The sequence below is a fragment of the Podarcis raffonei genome, chromosome 8, assembly GCF_027172205.1.
Source record: "Podarcis raffonei isolate rPodRaf1 chromosome 8, rPodRaf1.pri, whole genome shotgun sequence".
NCBI classification, from domain to species: domain Eukaryota; kingdom Metazoa; phylum Chordata; class Lepidosauria; order Squamata; family Lacertidae; genus Podarcis; species Podarcis raffonei.
Genome location: NC_070609.1, coordinates 47,170,431 through 47,195,769, shown reverse-complemented (window position 1 = coordinate 47,195,769; position 25,339 = coordinate 47,170,431). Strand labels below are relative to the sequence as shown.

Below are 25,339 nucleotides of genomic sequence, written 5' to 3'. Positions count from 1 at the left end.
GTTTAAGATGGCACACTTGAGCCTCTGTGACTCTTCAGTCCTCCAGCACACTGTGTAATACATATCAGTTTTTCAAAGTAAAATACAGAACTTGTGCTCTGCAAAACATTGCTTTATTTTACAACCACTGTACAGGAATATGAAGAAAGCTTCTGTAGCACAGGAAAACAAAGGTATAAAGAGTGAATACTTATTTTATTCATAATTGAGATTTTTCCCGAGTCTTTTAAGTAAAGTACCGAGAACTTGCTGGGTGGACTGTAAATGTTCTAATTCTAGAGCCTCCCAGGGTGTTTCTGGAACTGCATTCTTTTCCCCATATTGAGAACAGATTGCCACCAGCATCTCATCATAGCATGGGAGGGAACACTTTATTTCCACTAGTGGCAACAGGAATTAGCAGCTGCCTGTACTCCAGAGGCATGTGACGCTCTATCAGCACATTTAAAGGAATCTTGTCAGTTATCAGTCCTTGCCTGTATTAAAAAGGGGAAGAAAATAATACATGAGTTAGGAAATAAAGTTTGTTTACAACTAATGGTCATTATGGCTATAACTCAAATAACTACCAGGTTGCCATTTGCTATTAGGCAGAAAATGAGTTCTCAGCTAAATTTGTTCATTCTGATCATTGCCCTCATGAACTGTGACTGTAGCTTCAGATAATCGAGAGGCCAGACAGACATTTTAAATAAAGGCAGGGTATACAGAAATCACTTACCATGTCAAACTAAAAACATTGGGGACAAGAATGAATGAATGAGCATTGGGGACATGATGTGGGACAGCACAAACCTATGTTTGATAGAGACCACACACACAAGGTTTCTTTAAGGATCTCCAGGAGCAGACACAAATAGCAGCTCTGAATTTAACACATTCACCAGACATTTGTCCAAAGCTGGGCATTGGCACTGAGTAGCAATCTGTGTAAGTGTAAGATGGGACTGCCCAGTTAGCATTCATCAGCCCCTCTTCATCACATTCCTCTCTGCTGAAATGTCCATTTTATTTCCCTTTTGTACTGCATACCCCATGATACACACAACTGCCTCTTTTTAATATCAGGTATTGGAAAAAGGTTCTTGTAATACAATGACCTCAAAACTTTCTTTAGCAGAACAGATTTTACTCAAAGACACCAACGAAGTAGTCTTGACTACTCCTACACCCCATGTCTGCTTGAAGGAAAACAAGGGCCAGGTTAGAGACTACTTGGCATTGCAATAAAGCTGCCTGGAAATTGACTTGCAGAAGGCCCAGGACTCTATAAAAAGTGTTAGTCTTCAAGTATGCATGCCCTTCTGTTAGTCAATTACTGTTTGAGAGATCTGTTTTCAGAAATATACACAACTTCAGTAGCACTGGACTGGAACATCCCTTCAATTTGAAGAAGAGCCCTTGAAACAACAAACTAAACATCCTTTACCGCCTCATGAGAAGCTCCAGATCAGCTGGCTCTACAGTCTTTCTTCTGGCATGATTTGCATAGGCTTCCAAGTCGTCACTCAGTTGTTTAAAGTACAAGTTCACACTAAAAGGATACGAAAAGCAAGTTAAGCAAGCTGCAGCCTTCCCACATTCCAAGGGATGGCTATGCTGCAAGGCCACAAGAAAAACAAGAGGACCCAGTCCTCAAAACGTGTGGCAATGATGGAAACTGACAGCACAACATCCTTCATGCCATATAGCCACACTTTGGTTTTCTTGCTCCAACAGTGTTCAGCTGGCAACCTCTTCTCCCACATCATTAATTGGTATGAAAGGTGTTCACCATTACTCACCAATTCTCCACAGCCTTGAAAGCATCCTTGGCCACTGGCATCTTCACAGAGTGGGCAAATACATTTTTTACAAACTTGCTGGGGAGAGCCGGCTCACGTTTTCCTCTGCATGCCCTCTCAGCTAGCTTTGTAGCCTGCTTAACTGAAAGCTGTTTTGAAAGAGACCTCCAAGGGAAATAAATGTTAAATGTATGCAGCAAGCTCTACAGGAACAGATGCAACACACAACACATAATCCTCCTGTTTTACTTCCTCAGGGAAGTTTCACCTTAGTTTAATGTTGAAAAGAGTGAGTGCTTCATGTACATTAGTGGCCTACCAACAGAGATACACAGAAAGAGAAGAAATAATGTATATAATAGCCAGAAATGGCAAAGTAGTATGAAAATTCAGAATTCCTAGGTATTATTATTTAATGAATTTATAAACCACCCTATGCCCGGGGGTCTCAGGGTGGTTCATAGAAAAGATCAACATAAAATCCACAGTATAATCAAAATAAAAACAACAACCCAATAACATCGCCTGCGTCAAAAAAAGAGTAGTCCTGTGTTTCCACTAGAAAGATTTAAAAGATACTTGGCAGATCTGCATTCCCACATCAGCAGCTACAATCTCAGGCACTGTTGCGACTAGGATACTAAATCAGAAAAGCTAAAGAATAGTTTGAGGTCAAATTAAGCATGTGCAAAATGCTTACCCATCACTGAGTAACAGCAACCAGCCATTAAAAATAGAGAGTTGGAGCAGGACTTCCAGGTCAGAGGAAATGACTTCTAGGAAACACATTGTACCTTTTGCATTGAGAAATGGAGCATTGCAAAGAAGCCCAAGAAGCTACAATGCTTGTGCAGACCAGACACTCAAATGTATAGTCCTTTTATGCTGTAGCCAGCATAAGGCAAAACAGCTATTTCAGATTAATAGAAGTCAGTTGCCATAGTCAGTTGCTGAGGCTGAAGTTCTATCCCATTGCAATTATATAGTTACCTGGAGGCAGCCACTTTTGGAGCATGTAGGGCAGACAGCAATGGTGTACACTGGACAACTTTAGTACGTACAAATGCCGGTGTCTTTTCAGTTAAGTCTGATGGGAGAAAAAAAAGATAAGCCCTGTGCATGCCATCTCCAAGAAGCACTCAAGAGTAGGCTGAAAGGCAGTAGGTACTGAGTCACAGATAGGGTTGCTTGAAGCAACTTGGGATTTCCTCCCTTTTCACCACTGACCTAATACTCCACAGCAAGGGCTTGAGAGATTCACCAGCAACTGATTTCTTAGCACTGGGTAGAAGTCTAGCTGTGAATCCTTGCTGGGAGTTTGAGATAAGGAAATAATTCAAGAACAAGTAATGCTCTGGAATAAGGCTGTACATTGATAAGTCTCCCATGACAGTCCCCAAAGAGCTAAAATACTCTGTTTTGTTCTGAAAATCTGGAGGAATGAGCTCACCAACAGTTAGTTCAAATTCCATTTGTCTACACTTCCATGAGTAACCACAATTCCATTCCCCTTCCCAAAACAAATCTTCTCACCAACATTCTCAGAATCCATTTCAGTCTCTGACACCTCAGTTTCAGAATCCATTTCAGCTTCTGAAACCATGTCATCCATAGTTTCTGGGTCCAACATTTTTCCATGAGATGTTCCGTCTTCCATTTCTTTTGTTGGTAGCCTCTCAAACTGCTCAGATCTCTTTCTACTTAAACGTCTGCTTGGAGTTGAGGCCTTAGTACTTTGGGGGTTCTGAATATCTACAAGGAAATAATTCAAGAACAAGTAATGCTCCAGAATAGGACTGTACATTGATAAATCTCACCGTGACAGTCCTAAAATACTCTGTTTTGTTCTGAAAATCTGGAGGAATGAGCTCACCAACAGGTTGTTCAAATTCCATTTGTCTACACTTCCATGAGTAACCACAATTCCATTCCCCTTCCCAAAACAAATCTCCTCACCAACATTCTCAGAATCCATTTCAGTCTCTGACACCTCCTCAGATTCAGAATCCATTTCAGCTTCTGAAACCATGTCATCCATAGTTTTTCGGTCCAACATTTTTTCTTGAGAGGTTCCGTCTTCCATTTCTTTCGTTGGCAGCCCCTCAAACTGCTCAGATCTCTTTCTACTTACACGTCTGCTTGGAGTTCCAGCTTTAGTACTTTGGGGGTTCTGAATATCTACAAGTCAGAGGCAAATAAGGTATTCATTCAGTGACAAATAAAATCTTAGAGAACTTTTAGAAATACAGTCACACACAATATACCTGGGTCTGCTACTACCCATTCACATATTGCCAAATAGTTTTTAGCTTTGACAGTATTGCTGGAGTTCAGCAGAGAAGGCACGTGAAAAAATTTCCTCTGGAGTCTCATCTCCACAAGAAAAAAAGGAATTATGTTCTGGGTACTGGCACTACTCAATCCCATTTTAGCTCCTGAGATCACACCTGAGACATATGTTCTCTGAAACGTTATGATCCACAAACTTTTCAGACTGAAAACATCCATAGGATGTTTACTTTATTTAAAAGAATTTATAAAACCACTTAAACAAAAAATCTGTAACTGGTGCATATAGGGCAATTTAAAACCATGATCAACATACAAATAAAAACCAGCAAAATTCATAATTTGTTTACATGTCTGTATAGGTTTGCCAAAACAAAAAGTAGTACTACACATGGCCTGGATTACTATGCTGATCTTTTTGGAGAACAGACAGGGCAATCATTCGATGCTGAGGTGACCATCAGTCAGTCAAATCTTCCAGAATGGCAAGTGGTAACTCCTGCAGAGATAAAATCTCTGATAGAGAGTTTAAAATCAAATAAAGCGCCAGGCGAGGACATGATGCCGCCAGAGCTATTTAAGACACATATGGAATGGTGGCAACCCATCTTGGCCAAAATCTACACCCATAAAAATAATACAGCTTAAATGCCAGCTGGCTGGAAATTGAACATCATCGTGCCAATTTATAAGAAAGGGGATAAAACCCTCCCTCAAAATTACCGCCCTATTAGCCTGCTGGACATCCCCTCCAAACTCTATGCCCGTCATCTGCTTACCAAATTAACAGACTGGCTAAGTGAAAATAACACCTTATATGAGGAACAAGGAGGGTTCAGAGCTGGATATTGTACTATTGACCAGTGTTTTACACTGTCTCATATCATCAACAAATATACTCAACAGAACAAACGTAACCTGTTTGCTGCCTTTATTGACCTATCTGCTGCTTTTGACACAATCAACCGTAATAGACTGTGGAAGAAATTCTCAAATGCTAATATAGACCTATGACTCTTATTATTAATTTGTGAATTGTATCGTGACACTGTAACACAAGTTAGAGTAGGCTTAAGGGGAACGATCTTGGTGATGATCTTACTGGGTCTATATTAACAAGAGCAAAATTAAGTTAGAGAGGCATTACAGGTGTTCAGAAAATACAAAAGATAGGCAGAAGGAAGATTCCCAAATTGACAAACATCTCCTAAATGTTTGTCCTTATATATAAGAGAAAGGAGGAAGGAAAAGGTGGAGGGTTTTCGTATTAGCTAAGCTTGTCCCAGATGTGCTCCAGGAGTCAAAGCAGATTTCTTATGGTGAGGAAATGAATGTATTGGAAGCAAGAAGAGAAGCATCCAAATTACCTGGAAGGGAGGAGATAAAACACTAATGCAATTGCTAGCTGTGAAAGTCTTCACCTTTCCTCACTTCCACTACAGATTACTTACTGGTGGGCAGATGATTTCCAGGACTTAAGAAGTGTTCCATATCACTGTTCCCATGCAGGCTCTCTTGTTGCCCTCTTTCAGGGGTAACAGTCCTTTCCTGGAACACAACTTTCAACCCATTTGCAGGTTCAGCGCTCTGCCTTAGCATCTTTTTTTGATGACGGCTTATTAATCCTTCTTCAGTATCCTGCAGGCTCTGCTGATGCTCTTCCATTGGATTAGCAGCAATTTCCTCAAGTACAGCTTCAATCCCATCAACACAGTCAGTGTATTGTGTGAATATCTCTTTTTGTTCATTCTGTGTCTCTCCTTCAACAGCCAAATCATTCTCTGCACCCTGCCAGGGTGTCTGAATAGAAGATGGCAAGCTCTCTCTGGCTAAGGATTGCCTTGTCGGGTGAAGCTGAGAATGAACACCAGAAAGCCCTGCTCCACTCTGCCTGCTGAGCTCAGGTTGGGCAAACGACTCTGTATCAGCAAATTGTGCTGAGGAATCATTTGATAACATACTTGGAGCCACAAGGTAACTCTGTGCTGTTGAAAAAAAAATCAAAAACGGATTAGCCTTTTAAATGGAGATAACAGTCTGTTCATTCCATGCTCCACCATAACAACTTTCAGACACTTCCTTCTGAACTGGAATATTAATCTCCCCTCTATTCACAGGTTGTTACTCAAATAGACACAGGCACCCGGTCCAAATGAGAACCAAAGGAAACTCACAGCCTTTTGTTTGCAGCAAGTTTTGTTCAATGCCGTCTTCAAAAGCTTTCACATTAACACCTCTGTAATTCTTTGGCCTACGGACTAAACCTTTCTTTCCAGCAGAGCGCAGTGGTGGTGGGGTTCTAAAAGAGATCTGAGACCTGAGAATATAAGAACAGAGCACATGAAACATATTGCTTGTTTATCTAGCACTGCTTTCCCTCTAATAATGGTCATTGTTGCATGTTAGTATAATGAACAGGGAGCCCTATACACGGAATCACCAGCTAACTCTCGTATTCATCTTCCTAATGGACCCTGATCTTTCTCACTGAATCCCAATGGAGCCGACAGTTCCCGTATCACTGGACCCATGGAGCTCAACTGTCATAGCCATACTCAAACCAAGCTCAAAGAACACAATCCTGGGTAGACAAATGTGGCATTGGACCGACCGTAAAGTTTCATTTTATGTAGTTAATAGAGGTGAGCCTTGGACAGGTTGTCCTTCCCACTCACTCCACTAGGCAGGAATATTCAAATTAGAGCTGTTCTTACATAGTAGTGGGAGGGCGAGTGAGAGGGCAAGCTCCCCTGTTGAAGATATCAAAGCTCAAGTAAAAAAGCTACAGCCCCTTAAAAAGGTGTCATGAAACCTGAAAGAAGACAAACCCATCTTTCAGTTTCATCCACCAAGTTAACTCAAACACATCACTTAGATGAGGGGCTCCCAACTGTGGTCGTCAGACCACCAATGGATCATGAGCTTCATTTAGGTATGGATGTGAAGAACATCCATCAATTTAAATATTCATACTGATTTTTAATTGTATCTCCTGTAACTATATTCCTATTGATGTTCCTATAATCCTTGCAAATAAATAAAAATGAAACAACACAAGAGTAAGTACCCTGTGAGTAAATGGATCATTGCTATCTTTACTGACAGTTGTATTATATGTTATAAATAACATATCCACAAGTATGTTATTTAGCACTGTTGGAATAAGGGAAACTTATTCAGCCATTTATTTACCACAAGGAAACTCTACTTGTAGACTCATTTAAAAGCCAAAATAACTTCTGGATGTTTATGGCTCTGAAACAGATAACCTAAGGAAATTGGCAGTATATATCAGGGGTAGTCAACCTTTTTATACCTACCGCCCACTAATGCATCTTTCTTGATGGTAAAATTTCCTTACCGCCCACCAGTGCTTGATGAAGGAGGATTCAGCTTGTGCCGTAGAACCCCCTACCACCCACCTCAAATCCTGAAAGGCCCATTAGTGGGTGGTAGGGACTAGATTGACAACCCCTGGTATATATCATGTGTCAAATGCTGATGAAGCAGAAATCCCTAACTATGGGGAGGCAAAGTAAGAATAGAAAGTTGATAACTTTTACTGACACACAGTGTGTGTGATGATACCAGAGATGGATTTAGGGGAGCGCAACCAGTTCAGTCACACTGGCAATGGAGCCTTGGGGGTGCCACAATTATGAGGTAAAATGGAAAGTGAGAGGCAGAGGAGAGGAGCTGAATTTTGGTGTCACACAGGGTGCCACTTAAAGTTGAGATCCCAAGGTCTGCCACTGATACTATTCAGCAGTGCAAAAACAGTCTAAATATTCACACATAGGTTAAAATCAGACAATTCTCCAAACCAGGGAATAGTTATCCTTTTTTCAGACAGAGGACCACAGTGGCCCATGGCCAACCCACTGGGAGCCACACATAAAAGCAGCCATGGCATTTTCTCACCCTTATTGCTTATTAATTTCACTTTCCTCAATAAGTACTATCCAACATCACTGCACTTCTACTTTCCTTAGTCCTTCAATGTACATTCAAGTTGAAAATTTCATTCACAGCTGTTTCCAGAAACAAGGAAAATAGCTTGGAAAGGCTTTTACACTGGTTCCAGCTTCCCAGGGGCATGGTGTGGCGGAGGGAGGGGGGTTGTCAGGGCAATCACCCTGGGCACTTTTTTCTGAGGGGTGTGCTGCTTACAACGCCTTCCCCAAGCCAGACCTGTGCTGCTTTGCAAGGCTAGGATCTGATCAGATCCCAGCCTCGCAAAGCGGGACTGGCTCAGGGAGGGTGAGAAGGAAGCCAGGTGCCCATTGATCTCAGCCTTGCCCTTAAGGGGCTGGGATCAAAGGGTGCATGGCTGTTGTGCCCTTCTCATGCTGTCCTCCCTGAGCCACTTTGCAAGGCTGGGATCATTCCAGCCTTGTTCATGCAAATACCTGACAATGAGGTGAATCTAACTAAGATCCTAGAGGGCTCAACAGCACCATTTGCTGCTTTGCAAAACGTTACAACCCCTCCCCCCAAATATCCAATACAGCAGCCAAATTGCTTGGGGGACATAGACATTCTTGGGGGTTGTGTATACAGGCCACAGCTTAGCCATCCCTGCTCCAAACCATGGTATGAAGGATCAGGAACAAGCAGTGGAAGCCTTAGGCCTATGCACTCACTTCTCTCTCCATCTAGCCTGATAAATAAGAGATTTAGAAACCTCTCCTAATCTTCTTCCTTTTCCTGCAGGTGGGCAGCGGAGAGAAAACAGGCTCATCAGCTTGAGACTTTCTGGTGCTCACTCCTGGTGCTCCAAATCACTGTTTGGAGGATCATCTGAATGAAGCCATACTGAATGTAGTGGCATATAGAGCAACCAAGTAGCTCCAGCACCTCTGCCATCACTGTTGTAGCCCTCAATAGGTACATATCATGAAAAGTGGGTAAGAAATCAAATAAATAAGAAAAATAATAGGTAGTTTGTAATTCCTCTTTCATCAGTGTTGACAATGTACTGGATGATGACATTATGTTGTTCAGTAGAGGAAGAATTGTTGTTACAGCATAGTCAGAGCAAAGATAACTTACTTTGTGCGAGATGTGTCGTCCAACAATGAATGAGCTAGAAAACAGATCAAGGCATATACTGAATGGCCATGGTAGTGAAGTGTGCAAATTCTACATCTTACAAAAATATTATTTAATGAATCAACTATGCCTTATGATTAATACAGTGGTACCTCTGTTTATGAATTTAACGGGTTCCAGAAGTCTGTTCTGAAACTAAAACCGTTCTGAAACTGAGGTGCACTTTCCCTAATGAGGCCTCCTGCCACCGGTGCCCTTCCACCATTCGGATTCCGTTCTTAGACCGAAGTAAAGTTTGCAAACCGGGACACTATTTTCGGTTTTGTGGAGTTCATAAACCGAATTGTACTTAAACAGGACTGTTCCTTAAACCGAGGTACCACTGTACTGTGTAAATATTTATTTAATTCACTTATACTTTTCCTCTTTCAGAGCTCAGAGTGGCTTATAATACTTCCCAGGGCCAGACCTGCTTTAGTTTCAGCAACAAACTGTATCATGTACCTTCTAACTGTTCTCTAGTTAATTCAGAAATATTAAATATGGAAATTCTCTGCAGTGTTAATCTGAGCCGTATTCATGGGTGAGTTCAGAAGGACACAGCAATTATTCTCACTGACATATTCCAAAGCCTACACATAGCCTGTTCATTGCAAGACATATTTGGCTAAGGCACCAGAATACCATTAGCACTAGCTCTAATTGTTTCCAACAATTCTCCACAAAAGGGAGTGCACATTGTTCAGTGCACTGGTGCTCCTTGCAAAAGACCTCTTTGGTTATTTCTGCTGCTGCTCCCATTTGTGCACATTACTAGGCAAAAGACAAGCATGAGCTGATTTTTGTTAAATAAACAGATGGGGAAAAGTAGACTACTCACTTATATTTCCTTTGTTCTTTGTCACAACTTCAACAGCCGTATCAGTCTTTGCACCCTGCCAGGGTGTCTGAATAGAGGATGGCAAACTCTCTTTGGCTAAAGACTGCCTTGTCGGGTGAAGCTGAGAATGAACACCAGAAAGCCCTGCTCCACTCTGCCTGCTGAGCTCAGGTTGGGCAAACAACTCTGTATCAGCAAATTGTGCTGAGGAATCATTTGATAACATACTTGGAGCCACAAGGTAACTCTGTGCTGTTGAAAAAAAAATCAAAAACGGATTAGCCTTTTAAATGGAGATAACAGTCTGATCATTCCATGCTCCACCATAACAACTTTCAGACACTTCCTTCTGCACTGGAATATTAATCTTCCCTCTACTCACAGGTTGCTACTCAAATAGACACAGGCACCTGGTCCAAATGAGAACCAAAGGAAACTCACAGCCTTTTGTTTGCAGCAAGTTTTGTTCAATGCCGTCTTCAAAAGCTTTCACAGTAACAACTCTGTAATTCTTTGGCCTACGGACTAAGCCTTTCTTCCCAGCAGAGCGCAATGGTGGTGGGGTTCTAAAAGAGATCTGAGACCTGAGAATATAAGAACAGAGCACATGAAACATATTGCTTGTTTATCTAGCACTGCTTTCCCTCTAATAATGGTCATTGTTGCATGTTAGTATAATGAACAGGGAGCCCTATACAAGAAATCACCAGCTGGCTCTTGTATTCATCTTCCCAACGGACTCTGATCTTTCTCACTGAATCCCAATGGAGCCGACAGTTCCCATATCACTGGACCCATGGAGCTCACCTGTCATAGCCATACTCAAACCAAGCTCAAAGAACACAATTTAGGGTGGACAGATAAACCCCACAAAGTAGCTGGTGAAAGACCCCTCACAGCCATAGAATTCAGTCAGCTAAACAAACAGCTGTGAATTCCTTTAGGAATTCTGCACATAGGCTAACAACACCCCCCTTCCCATGCAAATAAATAAAAACAAGGACCCTGTGAGAAAATGGGTCATTGCGGTCTTTAGTGACAGCTGTGTTACCCTTTTCCATGAATACCGTATTTTTTGCACCATAACACTCACTTTTTTCCTCCTAAAAAGTAAGGGGAAATGTCTGTGCGTGTTATGGAGGGAATGCCTACGGGTGGCATGCCTACGGATTTTCCTCCTCTAAAAACTACGTGCGTGTTATGGTCGGGTGCGTGTTATAGAGCGAAAAATACGGTATGTTATTTAGCAGTGTAGGAATCAGGGAAAATTCATTACTGAATTGCCACAAGGAAAACCTTGTAAACTCAGAGAACAGTATCTTTTTAAAACACACACACACACACACACACACACACACACACACACAAATTCTGGATATTTGTGGTTCTGAAGCAGGAAACAAGAAATTGACATTATGTGTGAAAGGCTGATGTAGCATAGGCAGATTTCCCCCATCCTGTCCATGTTGCAGACCAAGCTGAAATCTCTAACACTGGGCAGGAGAGTAAAAAAAAGAGAAAGCTGATAAACATGGCTACTTCCCACATATATTCCATTTTAATTTCTTTTTAATTAATACCTAATGAATTTCAGTTACCTCAGCAAATGCACCCCACTCCCACATATATCATTTAAATTTTGGCAGTGTTCAAAAACAGGGTGTTTTAAGCTGCCTAGATATTCACAAGTAGGCAACATAATCCTCCAAACCAAGCATTAACCACCCCTGTGCCAAATAATGATTCGAAGGATCAGAAGCAAGCAGTTCAGTCCTTGGGCTTATGTACTCCCCTTTTCTGCCACATAGGTAAGAGGAGATTAGAAACTTCTGCTTCTAGTCTCCTCTCTTTATCTAAATTGGAGGAGAAAGCTCATCATCTTGAAGTTTTATGGTGCTCACTCCGAGCCCTTCAAACCATGGGTTGAAGGATCATCAGAATGTAGGCATACTGGATGTAGTGACTTATAGTTCAACCAAGTACTTCCAACACTTCTGTCATCATTCCTGTAACCTGCTTTGGGACGTTATGGTGAAGGGCAGATGAGAGATGTAATAAATAATACAATAAAATTTTGTAATTGTTCTTTCATCCCTTTCCACAATATACTAGATGCTGACTTTATGTTGCTCAGCAGGGGAGGAATCGGTTGTTACACCATAGTCACAGAGCAAAAATAACTTACTTTGACTGAGATGTGATGTCCAACAATGAATGAGCTGAAAAGGAAGTCAAGACATGTTTTAGATGGCAATGCTAATGAAGCATGCAAGTTTTCCAGAAATATTATTTAATGAATAAACTATGCTTTACTACTGGAAAAAGTTCAATTATATCACATTCTAAAACTAGAGAAACATATTTTTTAAAAAAATATGACCATGCATCAAAGGATTATTTATTTCACTTATACTGCTCCTCTTCACAGCTCAGAGTGAGTTATGTATAGTTTGGATAGTTACCCTGAACATACTTTTCTCTGGAGAGGTGAACAAGGCATCCATCCACCTTGGAAGCTGAATGGAATCTGTTCCGGAAGTCCATTTGACTTCCAAAATGTCCGGAAACCAAAGTATGGCCTCTGATTGGCTGCAGGAAGTCCCTGCAGCCAATCAGAAGCTGTGCAAGCCCTGTCAGATGTTTGGGTTCCAAAGAACATTCACAAAGTGGAGCACTCACTTCTGGGTTTACGGTGTTCGAGAGCCAAAACATCAGGGTACCAAGGCGTTCGACAACCGAGGTATGACTGTAATTGGTTAAGCCCTCATTTTGCCCTAGAGTGGCAAGGAACCATATAACCACCTTTTTATATTTCCCTTATCCTGCTAGTGCTTCCTCCATTTCTGTTTATTGCCAAGCAAATATACAGCGATTCAACGGGTTTTTTGAGGAGGGAAAACAACCCATGCCTTACAGACTAGCAAAAATCAAAGGTGTCCCCCCCCCCAATAAACTGCTCCTTCAGAAAGCTGGGGAAAAGGCATTTGGTGCCAAGGTTGGTTCTGGGAAAGGAGAAGTCTAACTGAAGAAAATGAGAGGGAAATGCCACATTCTGGCAGGATTCTTCATGCAACCATTAGGATAAAAAAATGGCACTGAAAAATCTGTGGAAGACAGCCACTTGCCCAGAAATATGGATGCAAATGACTATTTTTCTATGCTAACAAATGAAGGGGATGAAGTCCTGTCTGGAATTGAAGCAATCTTACCCATGTCATCAAGAAGCTGAATACCAACTAGCTCTAGCTTGGTAGGACTGTTGAGGAACTTCATGCTAGGAGCATGGGTGTAAAATCCTTTAAGGCAGGCACAGCAGAGCGTTGTGTCAAGGACTTGCAAAAGCTACCAGCATTAGCTGGGTGATGGGCATGCTGGAGTTGCTGAAGCACTCACAGGCTCATTGTAAAGAAGTGCACGGTGGAAGAGGCTACGTGCAACAGATGTTATTCTCTTTAGTGCACTCAGAGCTTTAACAACTCTAATGCATTTTTTGTCTGTCAAATAGGTGGCTGTGACTTTTCCATGTCACTGGGAAGAGCGATGGGTTATGTCAGAAAGCAGAAATTTTCACTTTGGCAACAGATATACTAAAATTGGAACATTACCAAGATTAGTACGGCCCCTGCACAAGAATTACACGCATTTATAAGCCAAAAAGCAGAGAACCAGCAGGGGACAAAGAGCAATTTCAGAAAACTAGAAAGGAGAAAACAGATATTCCCCCCGCCCTTCAGACAGAGAGAAAGAGAATATGATAAAGCAAGTAATCCAAAAAGGAGAAAATGCAGTAGAGCAGGGGTAGGCAACCTAAGGCCCCTGGGCCACAAGCAGCCCACAGGAATTGTTTAACCAGCCCATGAACCGCCCCCAAGGCAAGTCCCCGCACACTGCGCTAAACCAGCGCAGCGTGGTGTGGGAACTCGCTTCCATGACGCCGGAAATCGCGTCTGCACTGAAGGAATGGGTTTCCAAAATCCAAAAACTGACTGTGCAGGCAGTTTTAAACTGCACCAAAATTCCTATTTTTCCTTAGCTAAAATGCATAAACTCAAGCCGTTGAGTAAATCCATAACAAGAACAAAGCTCTCTCCCTTATCAGTCCGTGGCGGCAATGAGTGACCTTGCCAAGTTCCAGTACAGCAGGGATGATGCGTGTGTGCCTTATCTTATGTGCTGACCACAAAGACGCGCAGACCCACATCTGGGAATAACGCCAGAGTGTGTTCTCGGAAATGGTCATCTCTGCCTCCCAGATAAGAGTAGGAAGAGGAAGATCCTTTTATGGTCAGAAGTACAGGAAGGAAGATCCTTTTATGGTTGAGAGTACCAGAGCAGGAACATATGTGATGTCAACCTGCGTACGTAGGCCGACGTGGTTGGGCTCCTAGGGGAGGAGTGAGAGGGTGCCTGGAGGATATATAAACTGCATGAATCCTGTCATTTCTTTGGACTTGCTGGGGACTAATCACGCAAGTGCCTTCTGCTATCCGGAGAGCAGAATAAACTCTTTCTTTGAACCAACATCGGTGTCATTTTGACTTCCTTCCTCCTGTCCCAGAGCAACGCAGACCCAATCGGTGAACTCCAATAAGGCTACAGCACAGATGCCGGAAATTGTGGGCGCACACGCAATTTGACCCATGAAATATCAGACTTAAGGCACCAGCAAACCATTAACATCTCATTCTATTGTTTCCAGCTATAGAAAAAATGCTTGTTGTTTTAGGAACTGGTGTTCCTTCCTCTGCAACACATATAGTGGCTAATTATCCTCTTTAGCCATCACTGCTGCTGCTGCCCCCCCCAAATTTGGGCACTTGACTAGTCAAAGGAAGAGCGTGTGCTGAGTTTTTTATGTAGAGAGGCAGTATCACTTCTGCCTTTCACATTTACTACCCACACCCTGGTGGTGCATTGCTGTTTATAATTTCATTTGGCAAGCAAGATTACAGTAAGGTGGATTGTTCCAGGATATTCTCAGAACAAAAATAATATAACGAACCTTTTGGAACTCATTTTCCTTCATAGTTACGACTTAAATGTAACATAATTTTCACAAATGTATATCAGGTAGTTCTATTCCCCATTTCAAATTAGTGTTAGATTGGTATAACCCTACTTTTATTGGTGTCTAAATTACTGAGCTTGGTCAGTGAATTGCAGCCCAAGGGTGACATTCTCCTATTTGGTTTTCTTAAAGTTATAACCTCCCCAAAGCAATGGAGAAGAAGACAACTCATTTAACAGTTTACTTTACTCTGATCTTCAAACAAGAAGATTCATAAAATCCTCAGCTTTTCTAGTGCACCCTAACCTTCAATGCTCCCACTCACTTGAGGCAAGTTGCTCATCCACAGCTCTCTCAAACACAGAAAGACGGACCTTCTTTTTTGACCTGGTGTTGCGCAGTGCAGTCCAAGATGTGGCCTTGGGAGCAGAGTCAGACAAATGGATTTCTAGGTTGCTGAAAGATGACAAAGCCAGTCTTCAGTCAGGAAAACAGTTTAATGTCAACTTCCAGGAAATATGCCAACATTTCTCCAGCCTTGCTGAAGAAAGAATTTGCCTTCATAGTTAAGGAACAAATGAGGGCCTAAAGTTTAGTGTCACTATAACTGGGTGACCTGAGCAGAGCTTGCACAATACCAACATACAGCTGCTCAATCTTACTGTCAGTGACATAGTGGGACCATACCTACAGGAATATTGCCTGCTCAGATTGGAAAGTCAAAGAGAGAGAAAAAGACATTTTACAGTGCAATCCTTTATAAGCCTACAGGGATAAGTCCCACTGAGTTCACTTAGGCTTATTTCCAGAAAAGTGTTGATAGGACTGTAGCCATAATCTGGTAGAACTGTATACTCAGGAGTAAGACATTTGTCAGCAAGTATACAAACATGCTTCATGCACAGAACATCTGAGAAATCACACTCTTATGAAATGTCAGGATACTAGCTATATTAGCAGCATGCTGAGATGCTCTTAGTCATTATCCATGTGTCTAATTACACTTCTGTGCTCTGTATGGTCTTGCTGGAAAAAAGCTTTATATATTTCATTGCTAATTAAGGACCACCTACTATTTACAAGAACAGACAAAACTACAGAAAGAATCTGTTTGCTTTTAGCTATAATTAAAATTATTTATGTAGCACCATCAGTGTTCATAGCACATTATGAAGGAATGTAAGCCCACACAAACTTAAAATAAAATTTGCAAGTATTTTGTTATTGAGCTGTTCTCCCCTTCTCCCAGCCAAGTGCAGAAAGTTCAGTCTCAGAACCACCTGTCTTATGCCAAGTCACCACTATTGCCCGCATCATCTTCTAGCCACTCAGCACTTTTGCTGCCCTACTTCTGTGAAAGTGTCTCAAAATAGAAGAGTTGCCACATAAGCAGTGGGGCTGTTATTAAGCTTCTGAAAATATTTTCCCCCCATTACCTCTTTAAGTAGAGTTTGACAGGCTGTGTCCCTCCAGATGCTGTTAGACAACAACTCTTGAAATACAACTGCCATCATTCCTGACCACACTGGTGGGAACTTAAGTCCAACACAACTTCTGAAGGGCCACAGGCTCCTCATCCCTGCCTTAAAACTTCTGTTATTATAAATGGCTGGTTGATTCAATTTGGTCCTCTTCCAGTAGCAAAGCAAGTTAACTTCCAGTCCCCACTTGCCTAAAGCAACCATTCAACAGCTATTCAACGTTTCGGCATCCATCACATCATCCCTTACAAACTGAATAGTCATTCCTCAAACTTCTACATTTTGGTTCCATTACGTAATGTCAGTGAGCACAATATAACGTACTGCAAGAACACAAGAAAACAACCTGGCCAAAATTTACAGGTTTTCAAAAGAATTTTACAAAGAAATATGCTTAGGATTGCAGCCTTAATCATGTTTAGTTACCTGCAGGGTACACTCTCCAAAGGAGCTTGGACTATTGTCTCCACTGGTTTGGGGGAATCAGGTTTTTCAGGAACAAGAGGGGAGACTATTGGCTCTGTTAAAAGAATACATGGACAAATTGTATTTCTAATGGAACTCCAAGCAAATTAAAATTGCAGCAAGAAGATGAGTGGGAAAAATATGTCTAACTGCACTTTTAAAGCAGAGAATAATGACTGTAACACTGCCATAGACAAGAGATTTAACTGGACTGTGAGCATAAAAAAGACTTTGTCCTTTACACCATGCTCAAAATAGCATTGTGCAAAACAAACTTTTTAAATGAATATTTAAAGTGGCAGACAGATATGTTCAATTTATTAGACTTATATTAGTTTCAGAAATGCATCAGGAGACTGAACTTAATGTGAAGATTTATTCTCAGAGGATGAATGGTATACAGTAGTGCCTCGCAAGACGAAATTAATTCGTTCCGCAAGTTTTTTCTTCTTGCGAGTTTTTCGTCTTGCGAAGCACGGTTTCCCATAGGAATGCATTGAAAATCAATCAATGCGTTCCTATGGAAACCGCCTTCAGACCAGGTCCTGGGACAGTCTGTCCCCCGACCTCTTCTGAAGGCTGGGGGGGGGGGACAAGGGCTTTTCTTCCCACCGCCAGCCTTCAGAAGGCTGTTCTGAAGGCTGGCGGTGGGAAGAAAAGCCCTTCTCCCCACCTCCCACCCCGCAAGCTCCGGGGACAGGAGGGCTTTCCTCCCGACTGCCAGCATTTTAAAAGCCCCCGGGACAGCGGAGACTTCTCTGCTGTCCCGGGGCGATCTGAAAATGCTGGCGGGCGGCAGCGAACGCTTCGCTGCTGCCCGCCAGCATTTTAAGGAGTAACAATTGTCTTCTAGTTTTGTGACATACTGTAGCAGCTTTACCAAAAAAACCATACTGCCGAAGTCAGTGGTAGAAGGTTTTATACAGAAGGTCCTAGGTTCAATCCCCAACATTTCCAGGAAGGACCATAATTCTTCTTCATCCCTGAGGAGCTGTCGCCAATCAGTAATTGTATTGAACTAATAGGACCAATTGTCTATTGGTATAATGCTGTTTCCTATGACTGCCCCTTCCCTCTACTCAACAGCACCAGAGACATTCTTCTATCCCCTACTTACGGGTCTCCAGAACCTTCCTGAATAGAGTTCGAGGTGTTACTGGATCCGTATAAATAGAGGCACCAGATCTTTGATAGGCCATGGATCTGAAGGGTCTCTCCTGGGGAGATAAAAAGTCACTCCTGAAGCCAGGTAGCACACTTCTATGTTACAACAGAATTCTAAGGGCATGTCTTAGATTGAATGGATTTAAATCAAAGTGCTTTAAACCAGCAAGAAAAAGGCCAATATAAGCCATTGATCTAAATCAAGTTTTCCATTGATTACTTCTTCAGATATTTCCTAAACAATAGTACAAATATGAACATTAAATCTGTTAATTTATAACCGAGTATTATTGTTGTTTCACGTTTAGAAACCAGATCCTCCATGTCAGTGCATGTTTTTGAAAACTGTTTCACCTCCTGAGGGAATGTCTTTAATGATTCCCATATACAATCTTTCTTTTGAACAGCAGCCATTACAATGAGGTTAAGTATGGGAATACAAGAACCTGAGCAACGGACAACTCTGTCTTCTGCTCTTCTTTTCAGTGTTGCTCATTTCTGCTTTTCTCTGCTTTGGGTCCAACCCCAGTCCCACAGAAATAAACAAACATGAAATGTCCATGACTGATAGGTTCAAGTAAGGTCTGATAGTTACTGCGCAGACTGACTAGAGGTTGTTTTTATGAAGTAAAATACTCATATTAAACCCTCCCCCAAACATTTTATTTATTTACATAGAAGACCCTGATGTAATGCTGATGAAGGTAGTGCAGTGGTGGGTGGGTGTGCTCTTCTCCACCTTGTGTCCTCTGGCTTGTGAGGTGCTTCAAGAGTTCATCATACCACCAAGCTCTTCAAAATCTACATGAAGCCACTGGGGGAAATAATGGTTTGCACTGCCACCAAATGCTGATGACAAGTAGTTCTACCTTTCCTGTCTACCTACTAATCCCAGGGAGAGTATGGAACTTTTGAACAGCTACCTGAATCCTGTTTTGAGACTGATGAGAGAGAACAAGCTGTTCTCTATAGTTAAGATTTCTATTGTACATAGCTGGTTTATACTAGAGTATGCTTTTTTTAAAAAATGGATTTTATTTTATATTAATAAATTTGTAATAAATTAATAAATTTGTAAGCACCAAGAGGACTTAAATGAAACACATGACTCACTAATACCTTCATTTGATTTTAGCAAACATTCAAGAAAGCAGACTTAAGATTACAACCTCATTTTAAACTCCAGTTTATGATTCAGTTATAATTTGTACGTATGTGAAAAGTGCCCTTCTTTCAAGTGATGACAGAAGCTCAGCACAGGAGCAGGCCCCACTCTTGCAACACCTATGTAGGGCTTAATTTATGAGTAAAGTAACCACATTAGGAACAGGCTGCTGCAAAGTTATGCCATTTCCTTCAGCAACCTAGGTGATATAGCAGTTAAGAGCACCAGCCTAAGGGCTGTGTACACACCATACATTTAAAGCACATTTCTGCCATCACAAGGAATTCTGGAAACTGTTCGCAGTAGCTCTGTTTCCTGTTTCCCAAACAGGAAACACTGTTTTTACTGGATCGCCAACTGTTTTCAGATGACTACTACCATCATCCCTAGCTAGCAGGACCAGTGGTCAGGGATTATGGGCACTGTAGTCTATAAACAACTGGAGACCCATGGTTGGGGGGGGGCTGTTTTAAACGTATGGTGCATGTACAGCCCAAGAGGAGGTTCAGATCCCCTATCAGCCATAAAGCTTACTGGAGTGATTACGGATAAAATGCTGTATCTCACCCTAACATACCTCACAGGGCTGTTATGAGGATAAAACGGTAATGCCGTCAGAACGGTCTTTGTAGCCCTGAGTTCCTTGGAGGGGGGGAGAAGGATATACTACTACAATAATAGTAGAATATACACCTAAGTAGTAAAAATAAAACAAAAACCAGCTCGTTTGTAAAGGAGATGAAGAAGGGCAAGAAGAAATAACCAGTCTGCTCCTGTTAGACCTCAGGGCCAACTCTTGAGATCCCTGTGACTTACTAAATGTTTATTGTTTCACATGCGTGCATTTTTAAAAGTGCATGGATGCTGCTTGGAAAGATACGTATCCTGAAAAGGCGAGATAAAAAAAAATGTTATAACTGATAATTAGGGTCCGTGCTGCCCCGCCCGGTACCTTCATTTTACCTTCATCTCCAACCGCAGAGACCGCCTCAGGCGCCGTGGGGTCTCCAGCTTCTCCTCGCGCGACCTCCTCCGAGTAGCCATGGCTGCCTCTTTTTGCATTTTAGTTGCCGACAGGCGGCCGCTGAGGCGAGTCTCTCGCATAGTGTAAACGGCCACCGGCCGGCAGGCGCGAGACTCAAACGGCTGCCGAAGCCAGCTTCTTCCTCTCCCGCTCAGGGATTCAAGCAGCATCAGCTGAGAGAGTCTCGCGATAATTCCTCGCTTCGGCCCACGACCGGGTCGTCGCCTCTCGCATTGGTTGTTGGGAGATGTAGTTCTGCCGTTGAAAGTAGCTACAGCGGAGGCTCCTTTGTCTGTTACTGTTGCATGCGCCCTCCCTGATCCTATACTGTACAGAGCGAATAAAACCCGGTACGTGGATGCACCTGTAGAGCTCAAAGTTTACATGGGCGCATTCTCTGCCAACACATACTTCCGCTCACCCCGTTTCCCTAATCTGATTATTTAAGGCTGAGAAATAGAAGGATGTCTAGATTTACAGCATTCCTTGAACTACTGTAATGAATAAACCAAGGATGCAGAACACGTGGCTCTGCAGATGTTGTTGGACTATGACTCCAGTTAGCCCTGATCGTTGGTCGGCAATATCTGAAGGGCCACTCACAGGTCTCCCATCCTAGGATCAAACACTGAGACAATATGGTAGGCTAGCACTTGGCTGTGCCCTAATAATAAATATTGTGCCTGTCGGTGCAACGTAAGTTCTTGCATGTATGAAGTTCAGCGCGGGATATTTTAGAATAGTATAAATCCAGAATCACTACTATCTAGAGTGAGCCTCAATATATGAAAACATGTCTGTAAAAGGGTTAACCCATAGAAAATGAACTGAAAGGCCAGTACAGTGGTACCTGGGGTTACATAAGCTTCAGGTTATATACGCTTCAGGTTACAGACTCCGCTAACCCAGAAATATTACTTCGGGTTAAGAACTTTGCTTCAGGATGAGAACAGAAATTGTGCAGCGGCGGCGCAGCGGCAACGGGAGGCCCCATTAGCTAAAGTGGTGCTTCAGGTTAAGAACAGTTTCAGGTTAAGAACAGACCTCCAGAACGAATTAAGTTCTTAACCTTAGGTACCACTGTACTCTTTTTGCAGCCATGTTGATATTTGCTGCATACACACAATACATTCAAAGCACACTATTATCCCCCAAGGAATTCTATGAACAGTAGTTTGCTAAGGGTGCTGGGAACTGTAGCTTTGTGAGGGGTAAACTATAGTTCCCATGATTCTTTTGGGGAAAGAAATATGGTTTAAATGTATGATGTACTGTAGCACCCTGCTTGTGGTTAACGCTTAGCTGGAATGAAATATTCAACGCAGCAATAGAGAAATTAAAATAATAATTTATTTGTCAGACAAATAAATGAGAGGCACAGTGGTATATGGTTACCAAGCTCTGGCCTGCCTTCCTGCCCTTATGGCCAGCACTTATATTCCCTCAGCTCAGCCCCCTTGCTCCTCCTTTGGCTGCCTCTGTCCAATCAGCCTGGTTAAAATTCCTATTGGCTGTTTGCTAGAACCAATCATAAAAGATACACCCATTTCCTATTACCTTTTATGGGAGACAAAGAGCTATATTTCCTTCTATTTATAATTGGCAAATAAATAGCCATTAACCTCTACAAGGCACCTTAATTACCAAATAACCTTTTGCCCTAGACTAGGCGCCTTAACTAACATTTCATCTTTTGCCCTATTGCCCTATTCACTCCAAAACAGATGGTGGCTAATTTTATCTAAACAGATCTTTTGTTCATCTTCCCACACATTATCAATGAAAGATCTCCTTCTTTGGAGGTCATTAAACAGAGGCTTGACAACCATATGTCAGGAGTGCTCTTGATGGCGTCTCTCTGTCTGGCAGGGGTCCGGACTCAATGGCCCTCGTGGTCTTATTCCAACTCTTCTATGATTCTATAATTTCTTACTTTCTAAATCCTTTGCATAATTACATTTAAGCCAATATTTCATACATATAACATATATAGATTTTTAGAAGCAAAGATCTTGTTTAAGTAAAAAGGAACTTAGTAAAAGCTAAGTTCTATAAGTTTTCTAAATTCTCTGAAGCTTCAAAGCAGTTTCAGAGAGAGAGAGAGAGAGACCTCTTCCCTTGGCCAGCTGCTGTTTGTATTAGCTCTTGCCCTTTTAACCTTAGGAAGATGTGGCTCAAGTTTAATGGGAGGCACTATTTGTTTTTGCAACCTTGATTGTCTTCTATCATTTGTATGGTCAGTGTGACCTTTTGTTCCCAGCCTGTTTTATGACCGCAATAAACCAAAGGGGCCTCTGACAAAGACCTTGCCTGCTGGTGTCCTGTCTCGAAAGAAACATTTGCTCATTTTTGGAATACAGGAATCTGATCAAAATATAAGCCTTGATTAAAAATGCAGGCTATGATCAGATGCCTCATTCCCCCCTTTCAAGCTCAAGGACCTTCCCAAGTGTCCTTGATAGCTTGACCTTCATCATATTCCTGAGGTAAAGCTCTGTATAGGGCCATGATATGAGGTAAAGTTTCATTTGAAATCATCTTGCTAATTGTACTTCTAAAACATGAAATGATACATGGCACCATACACAAAACCATTACTACTACCGTCAAGAAAAACAAGCAAGACAATAGTATCCCTTTGAGTCCTGCGACATTTGGTAACCAGTTGGTGAGCCATCCCATATCCCATCCTTCCCATGTTTGTACTGGGACATGTGCTATATTCTCCATCTTTGTGGCCAACACACGGATTGCCTCACCATTATCAGAAATGTTAAAGCAACAGGCATTCCCTGTCAAGTTCAAGACTCCACATAGGCCTCCCTGCCTGGCAAGTACATAATCCATTCCCATTTTCAGCTGCAAAATGGCGGCTCTACTTTCATCCAACTGTTGTGCAATAAGTCTCAAACTCTGGGCCGTTGCATTGGTTACAAGTTCCACTACTGCTTGCAATCGAATTATTCTGTTTAGATTATAAATAGGATCTCGAGCCCCTTGTATGAGCTCATCAGGATTCCAGGAGGCAGGTTCATAATAGGCTATAATGCGCTCTGGTGGCCAATCATCAGTATCGCTCCAACTTTGGGTACTTCCTCCTGCTATATGAGAAATATCAGCGTTTCTTCGTGTACGCTTGGCTGAACTAGTGGGCATAATCCACATTGGTGGTAATACCCATCCCAGGAAACAAGTCCCACTCCATTTGGAAGGGAGTTTCTTGTATGCCCATTCTCCACATATCCACCACAACCATCGGGTCTGAGGTTTTTGGTACGTGGAGTGCATAAGGCGAAATATCAAAAGGGGTACAGAGTTCACAGTGCAGTAAGTTAGATTGCCTTTTTCTGTCACAGTTATGTTCCACACCATTTTCCATGCATGAATAAAAGGAGGTGCACAGGGCAAGGTATTCCGAGTTCGATAGGTAGTACCGTTTGCCCAGGTTTGACTATTCTTAATATAATCCCAAGTATAGTGGCAATGAGAAGAGCCTATCATGGTAGAATCAGCTGCCTCTGATGATTTATGTACACAGAATTCCCCTTGTACAGGTATAACTCGTATTGGTTTAGTTGAGTTCCATCCGGGGAAATTCTGTACTTCTGTTTGGTGTGGCATTTCGCTTACCATACCAATGGCATTTAATGGTATTGGTAATAAGGGCATACCTCCCTCTGAATCATCTGGCCCAAGAGAGCAAACAAGGCAATTGGTCCTATTTGTAACATTGGCTACCATCTCAGCTAAGCCTACCCACATATTGTGGTCATGGCGGAATCCATATTTAGCAAATTTGCTCAAATTCAAGGACCCTTCCCCTTCCCAAGGGATCAGGATTAATAATAAAATCATGTTGATGTCTAGTATATGCATTCCTTCCACAAAAGATTACCTTATTGTGATAACAAAAAAATATTAGTCCCAATATAATTCCCCCAGTGACAGAAATGGGGAACCACCAAGACCAAAACATATGTCCCAAGGATCCCCAATGAGTAATATCTCTGATAATTGTTCCACGGGGGGGGGGGCAGTCAATCAATTGTATAAGAGAATCTTCCCGTTCACAATCGCTGGTTCAGATGCTCCTCAAGCTTCAGGCGTGCGCAGGTCAGCCAGCTTCCAGGTTGTGGCTGCAGCAGGCCGGTCGTCTAATGTTGCCCGTGATCTAGCCCGTTCCCCGTAGGGCTAGATACAGGGGTTTTTGGAGAGAGTCAGTTTTAAAGGATTAGAGGGGTCACCTTTGCACGTCCAACTGCCTTCGGACTTCTTCAAACGGGAGTGATGAATCCAGGGGGTCACCTCAGCTACCTTCACCGCTGTTGGAGTAGAGAGCAAGATGGTGTAAGGTCCACGCCACTTAGGTGCAAGTGGATCGCGTTTCCACTCTTTCACCCATACGCTATCGCCAGCCTGGAACTGATGAATCGGCTCGGCAATGCTGCACGGCGTGCGCTCGAGGGCCCACCTGTTAAGAGAAACAAAAACACGGGAGAGAGATTGCACTTGTCCCTGTGTCACATAGTCTCCTATTTGTTTGAGGTCAGCTGGAATATCCTGAACAAAGGAGGGCGGCCTCCCATACAGGAGCTCAAAAGGTGACAACTTAAGTCTTTTTGTGGGTGCGCACCGAACACGAAACAGTGTTATGGGTAACACATCTACCCATCCCAATCCTGTTTCCTGGGTTAATTTTGCCAATTGGGTTTTCAGAGTCCGATTCATTCTTTCAGTTTTCCCTGAACTCTGAGGCCTATATGCTGCATGCAGTCTCCACTTCACTTGTAGGACTCGACATACTTCTTGTACTACTTGATCAATGAACGCTGGCCCATTATCACTTCCAATGCATCTAGGTAATCCAAACCTTGGGATCAATTCAGTGAGGAGTCTCTTAGTTACCTCTCGTGCCTTTTCAGTTCTGGTGGGAAAAGCTTCAACCCATCCGGTAAGAGTATCTACAAACACAAGGAGATACTTGAATCCCTTAGAAGGGACCAGCTCTGTGAAGTCCACAATTAGGC

The 25,339-nt window shown here is 42.3% G+C and overlaps 1 protein-coding gene across 2 annotated transcripts; it reads right to left on the bottom strand.

Moving 5' to 3' along the window:
* Positions 1 to 91: 91 nt before the first annotated feature.
* CENPT (centromere protein T) lies at positions 92 to 20,492 on the bottom strand. Of its 2 annotated transcripts, XM_053399727.1 has the most exons (17): positions 20,252 to 20,316; positions 18,798 to 18,937; positions 18,077 to 18,176; positions 16,921 to 17,014; positions 15,339 to 15,469; positions 12,191 to 12,224; positions 10,447 to 10,589; positions 10,006 to 10,257; positions 9,126 to 9,159; positions 6,248 to 6,390; positions 5,525 to 6,058; positions 3,741 to 3,962; positions 3,318 to 3,536; positions 2,775 to 2,871; positions 1,785 to 1,949; positions 1,430 to 1,534; positions 92 to 476 (listed from the first exon to the last, which is right to left on the bottom strand). In XM_053399727.1, exons 3-17 carry the CDS (start codon positions 18,156 to 18,158, stop codon positions 350 to 352), a joined length of 2,382 nt encoding a protein of 793 aa, XP_053255702.1. In that variant the 5' UTR covers positions 18,159 to 18,176; positions 18,798 to 18,937; positions 20,252 to 20,316; the 3' UTR covers positions 92 to 349. The 2 variants fall into 2 exon arrangements, with proteins under 2 accessions (XP_053255702.1, XP_053255701.1); XM_053399726.1 differs by lacking the exons at positions 3,318 to 3,536; positions 18,798 to 18,937 and having other exon boundaries at positions 20,252 to 20,492.
* Positions 20,493 to 25,339: the final 4,847 nt, after the last annotated feature.

Coding starts and splice junctions, on each gene's coding strand:
- CENPT (XM_053399726.1), bottom strand. CDS start 20,482: ATGCTGCTTGAATCCCTGAGCGGGAGAGGAAGAAGCTGGCTTCGGCAG. Junction 6,391..9,125: donor GACGACACATCTCGCACAAA/GTAAGTTATCTT, acceptor TTATATTCTCAG/GTCTCAGATCTCTTTTAGAA. Junction 1,535..1,784: donor TTCAAGGCTGTGGAGAATTG/GTGAGTAATGGT, acceptor GTATCCTTTTAG/TGTGAACTTGTACTTTAAAC.